Raw genomic sequence first — 24,284 nt, 5'->3', positions numbered from 1 at the left:
AGCGTGGAAGGAAGACAAGAGAGTGATGGCCTGGGTTCAGTCTGGTCTGACAGAAGACGCAGGCTGTGGTAGTACCACAGCCTGGGGACATATATGTCATCTGCTGCTGTTCCTAATCTCTCGGAGTCCAGGACCAGATTGTGCTCCCTATTGTATGGACTCATCAGGCTACCAATTTTCTTTTTCAAATAGTTGATGTCTGCCCTGGGGTCCAAAGGCTTCTTACATCTCTGCAGTTTCTCCAGCGTTGCTTTCCCTCTTTCTTTTGTTATGACCTAGAATAAATGATAATTTTGTTTTCAACAAATACTTGGCTATGTGTTTTTATTAAAAAAGGACAGTTTGTTTGTGATTAGTCAGGTGCATTTCAAAAATACCATGCCAAATTAACAAGGGACACCAACCTCCTTGAGGTTAAAAAATACAAGATTATAATGTATATATGAGGCCGCTGCGCTTAGGACCGGGTGTAAGGTATGCAGCCCCCCTAAAAGAGCTTCCCTAAGGAGACTCCGCAAAATGTTTAACTTATATACTGGGGTATGGCGCTCCCTTTAGGATAATGGGGTAGTGTGGTAGGGGGGGTTTATGTGTAATTCCTTGTACCTAGGACCAGTTTTGACTTCAATTATACCCCTATTGGTGGTACAAAATACCCTCACCCCTATAAAGTGCAGAAACTTAATGTGCAATAGTGCAATCTTCAGTGAACCATTTCATAATTCATACATGTGATCACGTTAAAAAATATATATAACCAAACTAATATTTGGGGGTTATGTGCTGAACCCCTAATTAAATATTAGATTTTCACCAACAGGCCAGCATAAATACTGACTTATCCGCAAAAACCATACATACACCTTAAACCAATATTCGTAATCGTAGATGTGCTAAAACAATGATTTCCTGCAAACCCCTATATCACATGCACTCAGTGCAGGTGTGTGCAAAGCAATTAGTAATAAGTAGTAAATGATAATAAAAATAAAAAATTAAATTATAGTCCATATAATAATCAATCAAAATGTTCAAATCCGATGTTCAGAATTATCTCCAAAGCTGTGACTGGGGTGCTCTCAGATGATATTAGTGACTTATTGTGCTCCCCCTCACGGGTCCCCACTCACCGACTCCCGCAACCCCAAAAGGGGCAAACAGTGTAGGGTATCACGGCCACAGACTCCTCTCCACCGCGATCATCTGGGGTATCCGGATTGGTCTCCGCTCACCGTGTTCTATTTAAGGTATGTTCTCAATGGCTCCCTGTGCTCCTGGTGAAAAATTCCAGTACTCCCCTCCAATGTTGCAATCTGATCAATGTGTCAGCAGCCTGAGAAAATGATTCCTCCTGCCTGAAGCAAACTGATGAAAAATGTTTGCCTATGCAAAGTCCTTATATAACCATATATAACCATGCCATGTTTGAACAATATATCATTTAGTGACAACTTTGTGTAAAAAAAAAAATTAAATTTTCCCGAAAATTGTGGCAAAATATCAAATATTTCATGGACACAACATGACTCTCAGCAAAAAGCTTGAAGTGTCTTCTTTCCAAAATGGGCTCAATTGGGGGGGGGGGGGGGGGCTCTCTTGGCATTTTATGGCCTTCAAAACTGTGATAGGTAGTGAGGAGTTAAACCAAAAATGTACTTCGAAATCCTGCAGGCGGTGCTTGGTTTTCGGGGTCCTGTACACTACTAGGCTCCCAAAAAGTCTCACACATGAGGTATCCCCATACTCAGGAGAAGCAGCAGAATGTATTTTGGGGTGTAATCCCACATATGACCATGGCACGTGTGAGCAATATATCATTTAGTGACAACTTTTGTGCACAAAAAAAAAAGTTTGCAATTTTCCCAAAACTTGTGGCAAAATATAAATTATTTCATGGACTCAACATGCCTATCAGCAAATAGCTTGGGGTGCCTACTTTCCAAAAAGGGGTCATTTGGGGGGGTTTTGAACTGTCCTGGCATTTTATGCACAACATTAGAAGCTTATGTCATACACCACCCACTCTTCTAACCACTTGAAGACAAAGCCCTTTCCGACACTTTTTGTTTACATGAACATTTTTTTATTTTTTTTGGCTAGAAAATTACTTTGAACCCCCAAACATTATATATATTTTTAAAGCAAAGGCCCTACAGATTAAAATGGTGGGTGTTGCAACTTTTTTTTCACACAGTATGTGTGCAGCGATTTTGCAAACGCTATTTTGTTGGGAAAAAAACACTTTTTTTTATTTTAATGTATTAAAATACACTATATTGTCCAAATGTTTGATGAAATAAAAAAGATGATCTTATGCTGAGTATGAGGATACCAAACACGACATGCTTTAAAATTGCGCACAAACGTGCAACGGTGACAAACTACATACATTTTTAAAAGCCTTTAAAATCCTTTACAGGTTACCACTTTAGATTTACAGAGGAGGTCTACTGCTAAAATTACTGCCCTCTGACTTTTGCGGTGATACCTCACATGCATGGTGCAATTGCTGTTTACATTTGAGACCAGACCGACACTTGCGTTCGTTTTGTGCGTGAGCACGGGGGGACAGGGGTGCTTTTTTTTTTTTTTTTAATTTATTTTGCTTTTTTGTTTTATTTTTAAACTGTTCCTTTCATTTTTTTTTTAACATTCTTATTGTTCTCTCAGGGAATATAAATATCCCCTATGACAGCAATAGGTAGTGACAGGTACTCTTTTTTTAAAAAAATGGGGTCTATTAGACCCTAGATCTCTCCTCTGCCCTCAAAGCATCTGACCACACCAAGATTGGTGTGATAAAATGCTTTCCCAATTTCCCAATGTCGCTGTTTATATCCGGCGAAACCATGAGTCATGTCATGCTCATAGCTTCCGGTTTCTTGGGCCATAGAGATGATTGGAGCCATTCTGTTCTCTGATCAGCTCTATGGTCAGCTGGCGGAACCACCGGCTGCATTCTCGGGTTCCCTGTTGGGACAGGAGAGCCTGAGAAAACCATGGAAGACGGTGGAGGGGGGACATTCCCTCCCACTGCTTGTAAAAGTAGTCTGGAGGCTATTTAGCTGCTAGGATTGCTTTTACATGAAAGCCGACAGCTGGCTGAAAAGAATGATACCAAGATGATACCTAAACCTGCAGGCATCATTCTAGTATAACCACTCAAAGTCCAGCAGTAGGGCATATATTGTAATGTTCTTTTTTTCATGCAGCCTGTGGGCTGAACGAAAAAAAGATATTGATCGGTGGGTATGCCCACCATTAGAATACCGCCCTTCATCCACAAATTTCTAATGATGGGCATACATGCACCATTTTTTTTTAACTGTGGTGGTGAAATCACCTCCTACAGCGCTGGAGTCGCTGAGTTTCGTATCGTGAGAGCAAACGCTGTTGCTGTCAAGATAAATAAATCAGTGCTACAGCTGAATGGCATACCTGAAAAGCAAACAATGGTAACGATAAAACATTAACTCAATAAAACAACTTGATTTGTCTGTATGTGGCCACGGCCCGCGAGCCGCCCCTCAGCTCTGCACACACTAATCCCTGGAGGTCTGGACCCTTCCCTCACTCAGTCAGTTGGTTCCCTTCCTTGCGCTTCTCTGCTTGCGTCTCATTCTCTCCACTCACTCAGTGAGTGACTGGGGGGGAGGGGTCTGTCCTGGGGGGGTCTGTGGTGATGGTGGGGAGGTTTGTGCTGATGATAGGGAGAGTCTGTGATGTTTAGTGGGGGGGTCTATGCTGATGATGGGGGTGGTTTGTCCTGGGGTCTCTGCTGATGGTGGGGGGTCTGTGCTGATTTTGGGGGGAGTTGATTTGTCCTGGGGGGGTCTGTGCTGATGGTGAGGGTGGTTTGTCCTGGAGGGTCTGTGCTGATGGTGGGGGGGTCTGTCCTGGGGGGGTCTGTGCTGATGGGGGAGGTTTGTCCTAGGGTGGTCTGTGCTGATGGTGGGGGTGTGGTTTGTCCTGGGGGGTTTGTGCTGATGGTGGGGGGTGGTTTGTCCTGGGGGGGTCTGTGCTGATGGTGGGGGGTGGTTTTTCCTGGGGGTTCTGTGTTGATGGTGGGGTAGGTGGTTTGTCCTGGGGGGGTCTGTGCTGATGAGGGGGGGTGGTTTGTCCTGGGGGGTCTGTGCTGATGGTGGGGGAGGTGGTTTGTCCTGGGGGGGTCTGTGCTGATGGTGGGGGAGGTGGTTTGTCCTGGGGGGGTCTGTGCTGATGGTGGGGGGGTAGTTTGTCCTGGGGGGAGTCTGTGCTGATGGTGGGGAAGGTGTTTTGTCCTGGGGATCTGTGCTGATGGTGGGGGGTGATTTGTTCTGGGGGGGTCTGTGCTGATAGTGGGGGTGGTTTGTCCTGGGGGGGTCTTTACTTATGGGGGTGGTTTGTCCTGGGGAGGTCTGTAGTGATGAGGGGGGCTATATACTCTGATCTGTGATGCTGAGCTATATACTCTGATCTGTGATGCTGAGCTATATACCCTGATCTGTGAGGCTGAGCTATATACCCTGATCTGTGAGGCTGAGCTATATACCCTGATCTGTGAGGTTAAGCTATATACTCTGATCTGTGATGCTGAGCTATATACCCTGATCTGTGAGGCTGTGCTATATACCCTGATCTGTGAGGCTGTGCTATATACCCTGATCTGTGAGGCTGAGCTATATACCCTGATCTGTGAAGCTGAGCTATATACCCTGATCTGTGAGGCTGAGCTATAAACCCTGATCTGTTAGGCTGAGCTATATACTCTGTCCTGTGATGCTGAGCTGTATACTCTGTCCTGTGATGCTGGGCTGTATACCCTGATCTGTGAGGTTGAGCTATATACTCTGATCTGTGAGGCTGAGCTATATACCCTGATCTGTGAGGCTGAGCTATATACCCTGATCTGTGAGGCTGAGCTATATACCCTGATCTGTGAGGCTGAGATATATACCCTGATCTGTGAGGTTGAGCTATATGCTCTGATCTGTGATGCTGAGCTATATACCCTGATCTGTGAGGCTGCGCTATATACCCTGATCTGTGAGGCTGAGCTATATACCCTGATCTGTGAAGCTGAGCTATATACCCTGATCTGTGAGGCTGAGCTATAAACCCTGATCTGTTAGGCTGAGCTATATACTCTGTCCTGTGATGCTGAGCTGTATACTCTGTCCTGTGATGCTGGGCTGTATACTCCTGACACTATGGGTGGAAGCAAGTGGAATACAGGGGACGGAGTGGGTGGATTCTATAAGAGGTGGGGCTTATGAGAAGTGTGAGAGGTCAAAAAGGAAGGGCAGGGTCTGGCCCCCCCCATCCTAAAACTTCACCAGCCGCAACTATTATTAAGAAAAACCTTCTTGATCCCCCTCTGCATTTCACCCTCAACACTCCACAGAAACTGCTCTCCTAAAACTCACAAGCAATCTGCTAACAGCTACATCCAATGGACACTCCTGCTGCCTTTGACACAGTTGACCAGCACCTCCTTCTCAAAAAGCTCCACTCATTTGGTGTCCATGACTGTACTCTTCCCTGGTTCTCATCCTACCTATCCATCAACTTCAGTGTCACTTTACTTCAATTCTACTTCTCCTCTCCTCTTCCTTTCTCCATCGGGATTCCCCAAGGTTCTGTTTTTGGACCTCTACTATTCTCAATATACCTCTCGTGTCTGGGTCAGTTGATAGCCTCCCGTGGCTTCCAATACCATATCTACACTGACTACACCCAAATCTATCTCTCTACTTATCGGCTCAAGCAGTCTTCACACGCATCACTAATTTACTAACAGACATATCAGTCTGAATGTCACACCACTTCCTCAAACTCAATCTATCCAAAACTGAGCTCATACTATTTCTTGCCGCATCCTCTGAGTCCAAGGTACTAGGTGTAATAATCCTGGACTCTGAACTATCCTTTTCAGCCCCACATCCAATCAATGTCCAAAGTCTGCTGCCTCAACCTCCACAACATCTTTAAAATACGCCCCTTCCTAACCAATGACACCACAAAGCTTTCAATTCACTCCCTGGTAATCTTTTGCCTCGACTACTGCAATTCCCTCCTCATTGAATTACCTTTACATAGGCTATCCCCCCTTCAGTCCATCATGAATGCTGCTGCCAGACTCATCACCTTAACAATCGCTCAGTGTCTGCTACCCCACTCTGCCGGATCCCTCCACTAGCTTCCGCTTACCCAACAAATTACATTCAAAATACTAACAATAACTTACAAAGCCATCCACAACTCTTCCCCCAGGTACATCACTAACCTAGTCTCAAAATATCCACCAAATTGTTCTCTTTGTTCCTCCCAAGAACTCCTGCTCTCTAGCTCCCTTGTCACCTCCTCCCATGCTCACCTCCAGGACTTCTCCTGAGCCTCTCCCATCCTCTGGAATTACCTACCCCAATCTGTCCAACTATCTACTACTCTGTCCACTTTTAGACAATCCCTGAAAACCCTTTTTTCAGAGAGGCCTACCTTGCCCCCACCTAACAATTGTATTTCCACTTTCTCCATCAGCTCACCCCCCCCCCCCCCACTACTTTTGTATCTCTTGACCCCCACTCTTAGATTGTAAGCTCTGAGGAGCAGGGCCCTCTGATTCCTTCTGTATTAAATTGTATTTTAATTGTACTGTCTGCTCTTATGTTTTAAAATGTTGCGTAAACTGTTGGCACTATATAAATCCTGTATAATAATAATAAAAGCAATAAAGGAGTGGATATCCTGCAGCTGTGTGCCCGGTCTTGGACTGTTGATGTGTCTATAGTGGAATATATGAATCTTGGTCAAAGTAAATGTCTTTGGTTATGGCTAGAAGTAATTACTAATGGCAACCTTTTGGGTGCTTGCTGGCTTTGGTTTATCAATGGGCCTTAGTCTCTTGAGCTTGAGAAGCCCTGAAAACAAAAAGACATCTAAACAGAACTCATTTGTGGCTTTTTAGGTAATTTTTTCCACGTCAGAGTCAAAAATAATTTTTTTTCCAGGTGTAGTAAGAAGAGGAAGTTGAACAAACAAAAGTTGTCACTCATCTGGCGTAGAGGTGCTATATCTGAGGGAAGAGATGTTATGTCTGAGAAGATTGTGACCACTTCAGCTTTCAGTGTAAGTTGTTTTTCTAGAATAGCCTTGTATGCACTCAGAAAGACCAACAAGATACAGACAAGCATGCAGAGACATACAAGACCCCCCCCCTCCCCTAGAATTAAAGGGATACATACTGGATTGAGCATGGAGAGGAGGAAATACATGATTGCATTAAAGCAATAAAGCCCATTTCCCATCTCATTTTTTCTATATTGCTCTGCGCCAGTGAAAAAAAAAACAGACCTCGCTGCCTTAGGTCTTATGTAATGAGCTTTTCGTCAGAACTGCTTCTCTTCCCATAGAAGTTTATGGGATTCCATCAATGTCTTAGCTATTGAAAAGAATTATAAAATATTAATGTGATGGTATTTGATGCCTTATTGTCTCTCTCGTGTAATCTTGGGATATCCTACTGCTTGCTTTAGGGCAACCTTTCTTGACGTTTTTTACCCCAGAGGAACCCATGAAATAATTTTCAGATCTCAGGGAACCCTTGGTAAGATTAGTGCATCACAGGACATTGGGAAAATGCCCCTTACATTGGCGCTGGTAAGTCTGAAGAATGCAACCTTTAGAGGGTTTGCCAGAATGACACCCTTGCAGCAATGCCACTGACTCTGCCAGGTGGCATTGGACCTGGAACCATGCGGGCACCATCAGATGTAGCCACAGCTCAAGGAACCCCTGGCCAACCCTGGAGTAACCTTATGGTTTCACAGAACCCTGATTGAGAAAGGCTGCTTTTAGGATTGCTCGGTGGCTGGCATATTTAGACAATACTGGATTGACTGCCCAAAAAGTTTCTGGTCTCGCACCTACCAACCTCTTTACTGTCTTGGCCAGACCCCTATGAAAACACCTGGTAGAGGCAATTTTAGGTAAAACAACAGTTGATTGTTCCATCAACTTTCCTATATTTTCACTGCAGCAAAACCGTCGCTAGTTCTTAGAAAAAGCCAACTATTCCAAATTCCATATTAACTTGTGCATGAGAAATGGCAGCCACATTGGATGATAAGATCCAAATTTCCGAAAATATAGAGGCCCTGGATCTCACACTATATGTTGGCGGACTTTGACCACACTCTACTAACTATCTAGGTCCCAAACAAGAGACCTCTGTTTCTGAATATTAGGTCCTACCTGAGCCTGGGATCCTGCCTAGATGAGCATTGACTCCCCCCCCACCACCATGCCCCCCCCCCCTCCCTGCTTCATTCACCATCCTCCCTTTTTCCCCCTTTTTTTTTTCTCTCTTTTCTCCAAGCTATTTTCTTTCTAAAGACTATCCTATGCTTGTTTTGCTTCTTGGTTCACCTACCTCGGAGGTGGTTTCGTGGTATTATTTGTGCACAGTCCACTTCTGCCCCTGTGACTCGCCCTTGCTGGGGCGGTCCTTTCTGGTGTATTTTGGAGACCTCAGTGCAGATTGTATTTTACCTGTTCTATTTCTTTGAATACAACATCCTGCTAATAGTTCCTTGTGTACTGTGAATAAACTATAATTTTTATATTTAGCAAAACTCTCATAAAAATATTGAAAAAAAAAGGGAATAGGAAAACAGCTTAAAGCAGGTCAGAAGGTCAACGGCGGGCCAAATGCACCTGTTAATGAATTCTGAATGATCGCAGACAGATATTATCGACACAGTGCATAGACCAGTGATGGCAAACCTTGGTACCCCAGAAGTTTTGGAACTACATTTCCCATGATGCTCAACTACACTGCAGAGTGCATGAGCATCATGGGAAATGTAGTTCCAAAACATCTGGGGTGCCAAGGTTGCCATCACTGGCCTAGACCATCGACAATGGCCCTTACGTTCTCCCTGGAGCCACCCATCACAGACTCATCCCATCCAGTGATGCTCTTCTTCGATAAGAAAAAGGCAAAGGGCAAACTTTTTTCTTACATTTAAAAATTTGTTTTGCCTTTATCCATTTTGTGTCCTAATTGTTTTATGTTTATATTGTTGGTTTTTTATTTTTTAGACAACAGGAAAAATAGATTTAAAATAGCAACTGGGTTCACATCTATGCGGTTGCTGTTGATGCGATTGTCAGGTGCTTTTTCCAGTGTATTTTTTATGTTTTTAAACGCATTTTTGCATGCAGTTTTTTTTTTCCACTTTTGGAACACACTGCATATAGCTGGTTTCCAAGGAGCAGGCTGGGAAGCCGGCTGCTGCATCCTTAACAACCGATGAGATTCCACCCCTGACAGCTGAATATAAAAAAAAGAATTGCCGGGAATAAAAATCTGGAAAAAAACTATGTGGGGTCCCCCCCAAATTCATACAAGGCCCTTCAGGCAATTCCTTTTTTTACATTCAGCTGTCAGCAGGGAACCCCGCTGACAGCTGATGACTCATCAGTTGTTAAAAACATGGCGGCCAGCCCTCTCCTTAGCAACCAGCTATACGCAAAAAAAAAGTGCAAAAAAAAAAAGCTCATCAAAAACGCAACACTTGTGTTTTTAGTGCAGCTCCATTGAGGTCTATTACATGCAAAATGCAATCTGCTGACCCTTTCCAAAAACGCACCGGCTAAAAAACGCATAGATGTGAACGTTTACCATAGGAAACCAAGTTATATGGTATGTAATGCATTTCTGCAAAATGCAAAATGCACTTAAAAAACGCATAGGTGTAAACGTAGCCTAAGGACAATTATTGTTTCTTTTTTCGTTCTTTTCTGGTGTATTTATCTTAGTGGGGTTTTTTTTCCTATAGGAAGCATCAAATAGCAGTAAAATATGCAAAATAAATAAATGAAAAAACAGCAAAAACCAAAAGTGCACTCTCTCTTGTATTTCAAGATGCTATTTTTACAACTTTTCAAACCTATTGTCTAATGTCACTTCTTATTTCAATGGGAACAGAGGGGCGCCAGACTGAGTGCAGTATAAGTCATATATTTAATAAAAACAAGTAGTAACTCACAGGTTAAATTGGATGAGTTCAGTATTTGGTGAAAATCGCCAGTCCCGGAGTCTCATAAAGGTCCTATTTGGAGTCCTGTTTTCCCTTTGCAGCTTGGGGCACTGGTGAGATCTTATAGGGCTCCAGAGGAGGCTGGGAACCAGGAAGCAGGAAACGAAAAGCAGCTGGTCGTGACTTTACAGTGGCAAGGAACGGTAATGCATTTCGAAGCTACAGCTTCTTCATCAGACCAGTCTCCTCTGGATCCCTGTAAAATCAGTCTGGCACCCCTTTGTTCCCATTTCTACACAGAGCCTATCGCTTCACTTCAATGCCGCGTACACACGATAGGATTTTCCGACAACAAAACCGTGGATTTTTTTCTGAAGGATGTTGACTCAAACTTGTCTTGCATACACACGGTCACACAAATGTTGTCGGCAGACCTTTTTTTCCCAGAAAATAGGTGCAGGAACTCAACCATGACCCCCCAAAAACCCCCTCCCCCCCCACACATACCCTCCAAACCACATAAAATAGTGGATATGGTCCAATTTCACTAACAGTTGAAGTGTCTTAAAGGGGCATTAAATACCAGGAGTGCGTTATGTACAGAATGCAGAGTTTGGGGGTTGTTATACACAGAGTACAGTGCTCAGGGGTGTGCTGCACTACACAGAGTGCATGGCTTAATCTTCTTCAACAGGTGCCTACCTCTGCATCTCCTATTCACATCTCACTTTCACCCCTCTTCAGCTCTGACCTTTGTATGCAACCCCCCCTTCCACTGCCCCTATCTTCTTCCTCATTAAAAGCTCCACTATCTTCCACTTGTATTAATTGTGTTGCTGTATTAAGCTGAAGCACCCAGGGGGCTCTAGTATCTACCCACACTCTGTAGGAGGCTCTGCCTCTCTCACTTGCAGGGAGATCATCTAGTGGGGGTGTCAGCACCTGCACCTCCCTTGTCTCCATCATACACTCAGTGGGAGCTGCTCAGGAGATCAGTTCTGTGGGAGCTGTTGGGAGACAAGCTTTCACTTGTAAACACAGAAGCCAAACTTCTGTGTTTACAAGTGATAGTGTTGAGCAGGAAGCAGAGGGCCTGAGCCAGAGGTGGTGGAACTGAGTTCCACTAGTTCCAGCTGAAAAAAAGCCCTGGTTGTCGGAAATTCCGAACGTCGAGAACACATTGACGTACAACACGTATGACGAGCCGAGAAAAATGAAGTTCAATAGCCGGCGCGGTTCTTCTGCTTGATTCCGAGCATGCGTGGACTCTTGTGCGTCAGACTTACGTACACACGATCGAAAATTTTAGAACCTGCTCTCAAATATTTGTTTGCTGAAATTATAACAACAAATGTTCTATGGAGCATACACATGGTCAGACTTTCCGACAACAAGCTCACATTCAACATTTGTTGTCGGAAAATCCTATCGTGTGTACAGGGCATAAGGGAGCTGCCTCCAGGTGCTAATCATACAAGATCTCGGATCATTTATGGACATTATGTTTTAACAAATGTTTTAACATTATGAGTGCTTACTCACACACACATTTTTTGTATACCTATATTCCAGTTGCTATATAATTTTTATGTTATCACCATATCTAGCGCCACTGTTCACCCCTGTTTTTACTTCTTATTTCAAGGTGCTATTTTTTTCATCTTATGTGTAATGTATCTTTACTTATTTCAAGATGTTAGTTTCACACCTTTTCACGCCTACTGTCCAAAACACCTGTGACAAGGCCTCACCCCTGCGCATAAAGTTTCTCCAGCCCACAGGACAACAAGTGCCAGAGGACTGAACTGATCATCACTGGGGTCAATGAACTGCGCCATTAGCCCTTTACACACACAATAGTCGCTGCCATGCATTTTAGTGGAGATACACACTGTACACGGTATCTGCTGTAATAATTCTGTAATATCTGTAATACAGTAAAACCTTGGTTTGAGAGTAACTTGGTTTCAGAGCGTTTTGCAAGACAAACAACGTTTTTTCATAAATTTTGACTTGATATACAAGCGATGTCTTGATATACAAGTAGTGTCAAGTCACAGCTGAGTATAAAAGATAAGAGAGGTGCCTCTAAGTGCAGCAATATGGTTACATTTAATGAAGGTACAACATTTAGCAACTGATATGGTTGATGATTAATAGAGGCACATCTAAGTATGCAGGCATCCGGGGTAAAACTGTCCACATAGATCATCCTCTGCACAGCCATCTATATCATCCCTTCCACAAGCTCTTCAAGCCTCGCTTTCAGATCGCTCTACTGCAGGGTAGTCTTCCCGGTCACGATTGCAGACTGACAGCGGTGAGAGCTGGCGGTGTGGGGGATGGTCTATGTGGACAGCTTTACCCCGGATCACATTGCTACAATCTTTTCATATGGGCTATAAACTGAAAGACCTATGAATAAATGGTTGTGGAATGAATCATCTGAGCTTCCATTATTTCTTATTGGGAAATTTGCTTTGATATACAAGTGCTTTGGATTACAAGCATGTTTCCGGAACAAATTATGCTCGCAATCCATGGTTTTACTGTACCAGCCAATATGCCAGACAGGGATATAACAGTGGTTAAATATGATAATGTTCATCAAAGAGCAAGGATTCTTTTAGTTCTTATTTAGAGCATTAAGAGATGAGGCTTAATGATTTTAAAATTGTTTAATGAAAGAAAAGGAAAAATTATGCAAGCAAAATAATTACAGAAAAACATATTACAAAATAGACAATAATAGCAACGGTAACATCAATGGGTATAAAAGGGAAAGGCACTTAACAAGGTTTGCCTGGTCTGTGGCTCCAGCAGTCTAATCACTTTAGCACAAGTCTAATCTGACCGAGTCACTGGCCATCAGAATGACATTTAGCCTTTTAGGCATAGTTTTGATGGGAAAATGAGAGCTGTGGAACTGTAGATGTAGCCATCTTTTCTGGTCCTTGAGGAGGGCATTTACAGGAATGGCACAGCCAGTCAAAGGATTTAAGAAGTGTAGGGTAGGAGGGTTAAAGAGCATACTGTATAAGAGTACCTATCCAAAACTGAGCTCATGATATTTCCTCCCCCAGTTTCCTCTGCCCCTGATTTCTCTGTCAAAATCAACGGCTCAACTATCAATCCATCCCTCCATGCCAAGGTGTAATCCTGGACTCTGAACTATCCTTTCGACCTCCCATCCAGTCGCTGTCCAAAGCTTGCCGCTTCAACCTCCGCAACATCTCCAAGATACACCCCTTCCTAACCAATGACACCACAAAGCTTCAATCCACTCTCTGGTCATCGCCCATCTCGATTACTGGAACTCCCTCCTCATTGGATAACCTTTAAATAGCCTATCCCCCTTCAGTCCATCATGAACGCTACTGCCAGGCTCATCCACCTTACAAACTGCTCTGTGTCTGCTACCCCTCTTTGCCAATCCCTCCATTGGCTGCCACTTATCCAACAAATTAAATTTAAGATACTAACCATAACTTACAAAGCCATCCATAACTTGCCCACCAGCTACATCACTGGGTCTCAAAATACCAACCAAATCGATCTCTTCGTTCCTCCCAGGCCCCCCTGCTCTCTAGCTCCCTTGTCACCTCATCCTATGTTCACCTCCAGGACTTCTCCTGAGCCTCTCCCATCCTCTGGAATGCTCTACCCCAATCTGCTCTACCCCAATCTTCTTCAGAGAAGCCTACATGGCCCCAACCTAACAACTGTACATTTATTTTCTCCATCAGCACACCCCCCACAGTTATTACCTCTTGTATCTCTTGACCCTCCTTCTTAGATTGTAAGCTCTAACGAGCAGGGCACTCTGATTCCTACTGTTTTAAAGTGTATTGTGGGTGTACATCTACCTTCAAGTTGTAAAGTGATGATGTCAGGGAACCAACAGCAGGAGAAAGGCTCTAGAACCCAGCATCTCTACCAGCACTTATGGCAGGAAAAGGACTTTAGGACCCAGCATCTCTGGCAGGAGAAGGACTTTGGGACCCAGCATATCTACCAGCAGGTCACATGGGCCTATATAAGGAAGTCTGCTAGTGTCTGCATTTGCTGGTTTATCTTCGACTCCTCCAGTGTGTTATCTCCATAATATTCCTTTTCCTGTGTCTCCTGTTACCGACCAAGTTTGTTCTTGACCTGTATCCTGTTTGCTTCTTGTGTTCGACCTCGGCTATCCACCTGACCACGTCTGCTCTGATACCAACCCGGCTCATGACCTAGGCTTCCTTCTGACCACGCTCCAGTCACAGCATTATCCGAATCCTGCAACACCTCATGGGCGCCACCTGATTCTATGCCAGCACACCAGCAGGCGACACATGCTACTTTGGACCCGACCTCTCCTGTTTTTACCTTTAGGGGGGTCTGGAACTTAGCCCCAAGGGAAGCCCTCTCTCTCCATTGGCCTCAAGCACCAGGTACATGATAGATGCGCAATCTGTCAGCACTATAGTATATAAACCCTGTATAATAATAATCATGAGACTCTTCTTCCAGGCCATATTTCTAAACACATCAATATTTTATTTGACCACAAGCTACAGCAAGATAGCCCATATATTAAAGGGCAGAATGAAAAAGACTTAAAGTAGAGCTATAGGCAAAACTTTTTTATTTTTATTTTGTATAGAGCAAAGGAGGGTTATAACCCCCATCAGATTTTTTTTCTGTGTTCCATCTGTGTTCCATTGCAGAGATTTCTCTTCACTTCCCGTCCCATAGCCAAACAAATTAAGGGAATCTCTTGGGGACTCCCAGGTCTCCAGAACTAGTGTCCCCATCGGAGGATTTCCTCTCTATTACTTTTCTTGGGGACAGCCCAAAATGTAAGAATTTTCTTTTATTATCTCTTTCAATGATCATGGTAAACAGGACAAATAGAATCTCCCTAATGGGGGCACAGATGGAAGTAAAAACTGTCAGGGGTTCTAATCCCTCTTCACTCTGTCCAAAACTAAAAGATGGAATGTCTCTACCCTGCCTCTTCCACCTCTTAACATTTCATCTTAATGTGGTTGTTATCCTTTTCCATATTTGGGTAGATGCCTGTTATTAACATAATTTAATCATATCAGTATTTATTAATTATGTGTAGATTTTGAGAGCTAGGAGTTTGGGAGGGGACACTTTCAGGTCTCGTCTAGTAAAATTTCAAATGTAGAGCTGCTAAATGCCCTTATGACAGCCAATCACAGTCTTTTACAAAAACACCAGGCTTTGGAATATTTGCTCCCTTTAGGCTGGATTCACACCTATGCATTTTTATTGCTTTTTGCATTTTGCAGATTTGCACTACAGTCCATTTAACATGGTTTCCTATGGAACACGTTCTGTAGAGCAAATCTGCAAAATGCAATAAGCACCAAAAATGCATAGGTGTGAATCCAGCCTTATTGTCAGCTAAAGTAGTTGCAACCCACATTAGGTTCTGTTTATGTTCTGGCAATGGGATTTATGAAAGTCTCAATAAAATGTATCTGGTTTTCTAGGCTCTGCCCTAATGACATTTACAATGGCTAATTAATGATCTGGCTGCCAGAGCTGATTAATACTGTTTATTGTACTTCTAAAAGTCTTAATGGCAATGTTATGAGGACTTAATAGAAGCTCTTTAAAGCTTACAGATCCATACTCAACTTAAGCCAGCCATACATGGATCCAAATTTGTCCAGTTCAGCAGCGACAGCCTATATTTTCGATAGATGTATGGGCAGGTTGGTTTTGCAGAAGTCGATCTAACTATCGACTTCCATACAACCAGCCTGTCCGATTTTCCCCGCTCGATCAGCACCACTGGCTATAGCCGGCAGTGCTGATCAGTGTATTCTGATGGTGGGAAAGTCTCCCTGCTGTCAGAATATAAAACCTCAGCAAGGAGGATTCCCCCATCCACATTGAGTGTGTGGATGGGGAAATTAAGTCTTCTTTTCTGTTCAACCCACTGGTTAAACGAAAAAAAAGACCTATCTATGGGATGCCTAAATCTGCTTTAATTGGTTGTCATGGATTTTTAGGAGGCCTGCTGTGTTGGATGAGTCCTTACATGCAAAATTTTTTAATTTCATATTGTGTCATAGAGTTTAGAATTTTCAAAATGAAGTAGCACTTAGTTTTGGGGTCCTCAGACTTTATTATCTTCACAACAACCTCAAGTAACAACAAAGTACACCCAAAGCATGCTTTGAGAAGTTTTACTTTCCATTTGGTTGACAACATCTTGTCTAGCAGCCCTCAAAGGGCCAAAAGTGGTCATTAAAAATGGTCCATTTTGACTTCAATGCAATTTGAAATTGAAAAATCTATTGCCCCGTACACACGAGTGGAATTTCCGTCTGAAAAATCTTGGATGGTTTTTCCGATGGAATTCCACTCAAGCTTGGCTTGCATACACACGGTCACACAAAAGTTCTCTGAACTTTCGACTGTCAAGAACGTGATGACGTACAACACTACGATGAGCCGAGAAAATGAAGTTCAATGCTTCCGAGCATGCGTCGAATTGTTTCCGAGCATGCGTGTTTCTTTGCACGTCGGAATTGCATACAGATGATCGCATTTTCGGATAGGAACTTTTTCCGACCGAAAAATAGAGAACGTGCTCTCAATCTTTTGCTGGCTGGAATTCCAGCCGGCCAGCAAAAGTCCGATGGAGTGTACACACGGTCGCATTTTTCGTCCAAAAGCTCACATCGGAAAGAAGTGCGCAAATTACCCACTAAAAAAACAAAAATAGTGATGAACATTGAGTAAAAAATTCAACATAACATATGACAAATAATCAATAAATATGTGTATCACAGCACACAAATGTCCATGTAATGTCTAAAAATAAAGAAAAATAAAAATACTATAAAACAAAAGTCCTTAAATCAATCTCCAGAAAACAGGGCATATATTCTTCAATACAACCCTCTGAAATGCGGTGCAAGATGTAAAAATACAAGCTGCTTACCAGATAAGTTGGATCTCAAATGATATAAAACTTCACTCCCGGGGTACTTTTTAAGAGAGCAGAGATCTGGAAAGTCTCATGTAAGGAGGAACAAAAGAGGGCTTCATGGTGCAGTATATTCCAACAGAAGGATTTATTTCCAAACAGATCGTACAAGTATAAAATCCATAAAACCAGAACTAACCGCGGTGTATACCAATCAGCTGTTCAGTGTGATGACGTCATAGGACTGTGCTCCACCCGCCACGTTTCCCCCATAAAAGGTATCCACTGTGATCTCCGTTCCCAGTGGATGCCTTTTATGGGGAAACGCATTGATGATCTCCGTTCCCAGTGGATGCCTTTTATGGGGAAATGTGTCGGGTGGAGCACATTCCTGTGACGTCATCATGCTGAACAGCTGATTGGTATACACCACTGCTAGTTCAAACAACTTTTCTTACCTGCTCTGGTTTTATGGATTTTATACTCGTACGATCTGTTTGGAAATAAATACTTCTGTTGGAATATACTGCACCATGAAGCCCTCTTTTGTTCCTCCTTACATGAGACTTTCCAGATCTCTGCTCTCTTAAAAAGTACCCCAGGAGTGAAGTTTTCTTCCGCTGGTTCCTGGTTAACGGTGGACATGTCCCTGTCGTTTGATCATCGCAAGCTGACTTGCTGACAGGCTTATGCATAGGCGGTTTTGATCTCTATCATTTGTGATCCAACTTATCTGGTAAGCAGCTTGTGTTTTTACATCTTGCACCGCATTTCAGAGGGTTGGATTGAAGAATATGTGCCCTGTTTTCTGGAGATTGATTTAAGGACTTTTGTTTTATAGTATTTTTCTTTTTCTTTATTTTTAGACATTACATGGACATTTTTTTGTGTGCTGTGATACACATATTTATTGATTATTTGTCATATGTTATGTTGAGTTTTTTGCTTTGTACTCAATGTTCATCACTATTTTTGGTTTTTAGTGGGTAATTTGCGCACTTTTTTCTTCTTTCCTATTTGTTTTAGGTTTTCAGTATTTAACCTATAGAGGTGCTGCAATTTATCACATCATCTGTACACGTAGTCATACCACCTGTACATCTATACATTTCACTTTAGGTGGTATCTTAGAGGTTAGCGCAAATATCCCCCTTTTTTCCTATATATTGTTAAAAGCTCACATCGGTCTTTTGCTGGCGGCATTTTCGATCATGTGTACAGGGCATAATGCAATTTGAACTCATTAAATTTGGGTCAGATATGAAGTCAACACAAATTTGAGTCCCAACACTGAAAGGAAACCATTGTTCTCAAAGGTTCCTGAGGTATTCCTTTATTCCTAAGGGATATTACGTCAAACCAATACTCTTATATCAAACTAATACATTTGTCTTGTAAAAAAAAATAAAAAAATTTCAGAAACAATCTTATTAAAGCAAAACTAATACATAAAGCACTTCAAAATGACCGTAGGAGTACATATGAGACACACATTAAGTTCTGTTTAATACCCTTCATAGAGTAAAGAAAAATACATTTCCAGAAGATATTTAATCAAGGTTAAAACTTAAATACAAATACGGTACTTTGTTTCAAAAACAATTATTGTTATTATCTTTTTTACTATAGCATCATCTTATTTCATAGTGCTTTACAAGGGAAGTTCATAGTAAACCAATTGTCAACAATAACGAACAGTAAGAATGAAGAAAAATATACAATAGGTGTAAAAGCCTTGTTCACGCGTTTTGGTAAACTCTAGAAATACATGTCTATAAGTTTGTCTATCTTATTAGAATTTATTTTCTACAACAGTACAAAGCTATAAATAAGAACTAATGTTCAGTACCCTCCTTGCTGTTCTGCAATGTTCCATGAATCAGTGTTTCTTCTTTGGGAGATACCACAGCAGTCAATTCATCTTCTCCTAGATCATCACAAATCATCTCAAAAGATTCTGTAGGTGGATCAATGTCCACAGTATTTTTGTTGGAGATCTTACAAGTGGTCCTTGAGGCAGATACAAATTTAGTCTGAAACACAAATATTTAGGTTAGTTTTAGTAAAGTTATTATTCACTGGAATTACTGAACATTGCAAAATGTGTCCTTTGTATTTACTTTTCTCATGAACGTGAGATTCTACAAGATAATTTTTACTTTTAACACAATATAGCCCACAGGCCCTGGACAGTGTGATCATTGCTTTATGTAAACCCAGTCTGTATGCGTGTTTTTCATTGAATGAAAAAAAACTGAGAGATTGCCATACTAACACAAGCGATGTTAGTGTGATGATCTCCTTTACTGTGCTATTGTATTCTGATAGGTGGAGTCCCCCTATCCAGGGGCAGACTGACCAGTCGGGCACATTGGACGTGGTCTGAGGGCCTGACCGCAGAGGGGGGGGCACGCCGGCGCTGCCTGCTGGAACTCCCTGGTCTGCGGCAAACATCTTCTTCTCCCCAGCGCACAGGATGATCATAGGGAGGGGGCCCTGGCCCGGCCCGAACTGGCTCAGGCAGAAGAAACCAGGCCAGGAAAGAAGTGGAACTAGGAGGCGTTGAAGCAAGCTCAGTGCGCAGAGGTGCGGGACACGCCCACACGACGTCATTATGCGTTGCTCTGCGCACTGGGCCTGTGCACCTGCTGAAACCCAGGCTGTATTAGTACCCGGATAGGCCGCTGCCTCCCTCCGAGTCCCTCGTTTGCTAAACTGCCTGGAACAGGAGAGGAGTAGGACACACCACCAGCCAGCCACAGCAAAGCCAGGGGCCCCCCAAGTGACCCACAGCAGGACCAGGGGGCCCCCCAAGTGACCCACAGCAAAGCCAGGGTGCCCCAAGTGACCCAAAGCAAGGCCAGGGTGCCCCCAAGTGACCCACAGCAGGTACAGGGGGCCCCCAAATGTGAACCCATAGCAGGGCCAAGGGCCTCCAAGTGACCCACAGCAGGGCCAGTGTGCCCCAAGCCACCCACAGTGACCCACAGCAGGGCCAGAGGTGCCCCCAAGCCACCCACAGCAGGGCCAGGGTGCCCCCAAGCCACCCACAGCAGGGTCAAGGTGACAGCCAGCCACCCACTGTGACCCACCCGTTATCCACAGTAGGGCCAGGATGCCAGCCAGCCACCCACAGTGACCCACCCACACCAGGGAGTCAACCATCCACAGAGGACGCGGGAGCCAGTCAGCCACAGAGGACACAGGAGCCGGCCACATAGGACACGGGAACCAGCCACAGGTACAGTACCCATAGTTAAGGTAAGAGGAGCGATACACAGTGCCAATTTTATTTCTACTTTGTAGAGGTTGGGGCAGGGGTGAGAGTCATGGCACAAGGTGGGGGTCCCGTGAGAACCAGAGTTAATGAAGGTCACTGTACACTCTGTTAGAAAGAGGCCCCCCTCCAGGTCCCATTATACCCTTTTGTAGACTCTAATGGGACCTGTGGGGGACTCTTTCTAACAGACTATATAATGGACACTTAAAGGGCTTCTGTTAGAGAGACCCCCCTCCAGGTCCCATTAGACTCCTTTGTAGTCTCTAATGGGTCCTGGAGGGGGTTCTCTTTCTAACAGAGAATCTCTAATGGACAGCTTTAGAGAGACCCCCCTTCAGGTCCCATTGGACTCTGTTGTGGACTTTAATGGGGCCTGGAGGGGACGCTTTCTAACAGACTGTCTAATGGACACTGTTAGAGAGACCCCCCTCCAGGTCCCATTAAAAAAAAAAGGCAGAAGTTGTACTTTGTGCAATATGTAGGGGCAAGGTCAGGGGTGGGTCGTGGACGGGGCCTGACAGGGGGCCCTTGGTTTATTTGGTCCTGAGTTTTGTCAGTCCGCCCTTGCCCCTATCCCTGCCAGAACACACGACCGGCTCCCATATATATACGGCGGCAGGTTGCCTCTCCTGCGCGAATCGCCGTATATATGTACAGTGGCTCCTTTAAGAGCTATAGTAGGCGCTGCATGGCGGGGGGGACCCAAGGCACATGGCCGGCGGGCGCGATCGCCGTCAGCCACCCACGATCGTGGAAACGAGAGTCAGAACAGGGATTTGTGTGTGTAAACACACAAATCCCTGTTCTGACAGGGGAGGAGAGACAGATCGTATGTCCCTACTAAGTAGGAACAGCAATCTTGCTCCTCCTCTAATCAGTCCCATCCCCTCACAGTTAGAAACACACATAGGGAACACACTTAACCCCTTGATCGCCCCCTAGTGTTAACCCATTCCCTGCCAGTGACATTTACACAGTATTCAGTGCATTTTTATATCTGTATAAATGTTACTGGTCCCAAAAAAGTGTCAGATGTGTCCGCCGCAATGTTGCAGTCCTGCTAAAAATCGCAGATCGCCACCATTACTAGTAAAAAAAATAAAAATAAATAAAAATGCCATAAATTTATTCCCTATTTTGTAGACGCTATAACTTTTGCACAAACCAATCAATATACGCTTATTGCGTTTTTATTTTACCAAAAATATGTAGAATACATATTGGCCTAAACTGATGAAGACTTTTTTTTTCCTTTTTTGGTGGGGATATTTATTATAGCAAAAAGGAAAATATATAGTTTTTTTCAAAATGTCGCTATTTTTTTTTGTATTTTTGTATATTTGTTTATAGAGCAAAAAATAAAAACCACAGAGATGAGCAAATACCACCAAAAGAAAGCTCTGTTTGTGGGGAAAAAAACATTGCATGACCGCGCAATTTGTCAGTTAAAGCGACGCTATGAAAGATGATGTTACACCAAGTAAATAGATACCTAACATGTCATGCTTTGAAATTGTGCACACTCGTGGAATGGCGACAAACTACGGTACTTAAAAATCTCCATAGGGGACGCTTTAAAAAATTCTACAGGTTACAGTATCAGTTTAGAATTACAGAGGAGGTCTTGTGCTAGAATTACTCTCCCTCTAACGATCGCTGCGATACCTCACATGTGTGGTTTGAACACCGTTTACATTTGCAGGTGCGACTTACGTATGTGTTCACTTTTACGCGCGAGCACAGAGGGACAGGACGCTTTACATTTTTTTTATTTATATTTTTGATTATTTATTTTATTTTATTTTTTTTATTTTTACAAAAATATCAAAAAAAAAATCTCATGACATTGCTTCCGGGTTACCAGATCGGAGACCTGATCAAAGCCGATTCCGGCTTCATTCGGGTCTTCGGCCAACCGGCGGATGTGTCTGCTATTCGCTCGGGCCTCCCGATGGGACGGGAGAGCCTGGGAGAGTCGTGGAAGGTGGCGGGAGGGGCGCCGTCCTTTCTCGCTCCTTAGGATAACAGCTGAGTGGCTTTTAGCTGCATCGGTTGTTATCACTAGAAAGCCAACTGTTGGCTCTAAAAAACGGTACCGGCGTGATGCCTGCAGCTGCAGGCATCACCCGGTATAACCCCTTCAAGCTGAGAAGGCATATTTGCGTACAGTCGGCGTGAAGGGGTTAAGGAAGACATATGGTTTCCCATATCTGTTCAATTCAGTGCTAGGAGGCATACATAATGATTCTGTGCTACACTGCACTCATGTAATCACTGGAGTTCACAAACTGCTAGAAGCAGGCAACCAATACTTATTTTTCGCTAAGCCATGTAATGCCAGGCAGCCAATTGCAGGGAGCAGAATGGACATCTACAGTGCAGAACTGGAGACTTGCGAACTGTGCTCTGTAGCTAAAGGTACAGTGCATGCAGAAAGTATTCACAGCGCTTTACTTTTTCCACATTTTGTTATGTTACAGCCTTATTCCAAAATGGATTCAATTCATTATTTTCCTCAAAATTTTTCATTCATTACCCAATAATGATAATGTGAAAGAAGTTTGTTTGAAATCTGCATTTAAAAAAAAAAAATAAGAAACGAAAAAAATCCCATGTACATAAGTAATCACAGACTTTGCTCAATACTTTGTTGAAGCACCTTTGGCACCAATTACAGCCTCAAGTCTTTTTGAGTATGATGCTACAAGCTTGGCACACCTATTTTTGGGCAGTTTCTCCCATTCTTCTTTGCAGGACCTCTCAAGCTCTATCAGGTTGGATGGGGAGTGTCGGTGCACAGCCATTTTCAGATCTCTCCAGAGATGCTCAATCGGGTTCATGTCTGGGCTCTGGCTGGGCCACTCAGGGCATTCACAGAGTTGTTCCGTAGCCACTCCTTTGTTATCTTGGCTGTGCGCTTAGGGTCGTTGTCCTGTTGGAAGATGAACCTTCACCCCAGTCTGAGGTCCAGAGCACTCTGAAGCAGGTTTTTTTTTATCAAGGATGTCTCTGTACATTGCTGCATTTATCTTTCCCTCAATCCTGACTAGTCCCCCAGTTCCTGCTGCTGAAAAACATTCCCACAGCATGATGCTGCCACCACCATGCTTCACTGTAGCGATGGTATTGAACAGGTGAGGAACGGTGCCTGGTTTCCTCCAGACATGACACTTGCCATTCAGGCCAAAGAGTTCAATCTTTGTTTCATTAGACCAGAGAATTTTGTTTCTCATGGTCTGAGAGTCCTTCAGGTACCTTTTTGGCAAACTCCAGGTGGACTGTCATGTGCCCTTATACTGAGGAGTGGCTTCTGTCTGGCCACTCTACCATACAGACCTGATTGGTGAAGTGCTGCAGAGATGGTTTTTCTCCTGGAAGGTTGTACTCTCTCCACAGAGAAATGATGGAGCTCTGTCAGAGTGACCATCGGGTTCTTGGCCACCTCCCTGACTAAGGCCCTTCTCCCCCGATCGCTCAGCTTGGCCGGGGGGGCTGCTTTTCCAGGAAGAGTCCTTGGGGTTCCAAACTTCTTCCATGTACGGATGATGGAGGCCACTGTGCTCATTGGGACCTTCAATGCTGCAAAAAGATTTCTGTACCCTTCCCCAGATCTGTGCCTCTATACAATCCTGTCTCGGAGGTCTACAGACAATTCCTTGGACTTCATGGCTTGGTTTGCGCTCTGACATGCACTGTTAACTGTGGGACCTTATATAGACAGGTGTGTGCCTTTCCAAATCATGTCTAATCAACTGAATTTACCACAGGTGGACTCCAATCAAGTTGTAGGAACATCTCAAGGATGAGCAGTGGAAACAGGATGCACTTGAGCTCAATTTTGAGTGTCATGGCAAAGGCTGTGAATACTTTTTTTTTTTTTTGTTTTTTATTTTTAATAAATTTGCAAAGATTTCAAACAAACATCTTTCATGTTGTCATTATGGGGTATTGTTTGTAGAATTTTGATCATAATGCATTTCATCAATTTTGGAATAAGGCTGTAACATAACAAAATGTGGAAAAAGTGAAG

At 43.5% G+C, this 24,284-nt stretch overlaps 1 protein-coding gene across 1 annotated transcript in view; it reads right to left on the bottom strand.

Moving 5' to 3' along the window:
- Positions 1-18,459: 18,459 nt before the first annotated feature.
- Positions 18,460-24,284, bottom strand: part of LOC141130113 (uncharacterized) — a 43,604-nt gene continuing 37,779 nt past the window's right edge. Inside the window, exon 5 of the mRNA XM_073618068.1 lies at positions 18,460-19,007. Within this exon, the coding sequence (XP_073474169.1) occupies positions 18,810-19,007 (198 nt within the window). The 3' untranslated portion in view covers positions 18,460-18,809. The remainder of the gene's footprint in view (positions 19,008-24,284) is intronic.

The sequence above is a fragment of the Aquarana catesbeiana genome, linkage group LG02 (assembly GCF_042186555.1).
Source record: "Aquarana catesbeiana isolate 2022-GZ linkage group LG02, ASM4218655v1, whole genome shotgun sequence".
Lineage (NCBI taxonomy): Eukaryota > Metazoa > Chordata > Amphibia > Anura > Ranidae > Aquarana > Aquarana catesbeiana.
The sequence above is the reverse complement of the archived record's forward strand: the minus strand, read 5'-3'. Positions and strand labels throughout refer to the sequence as shown.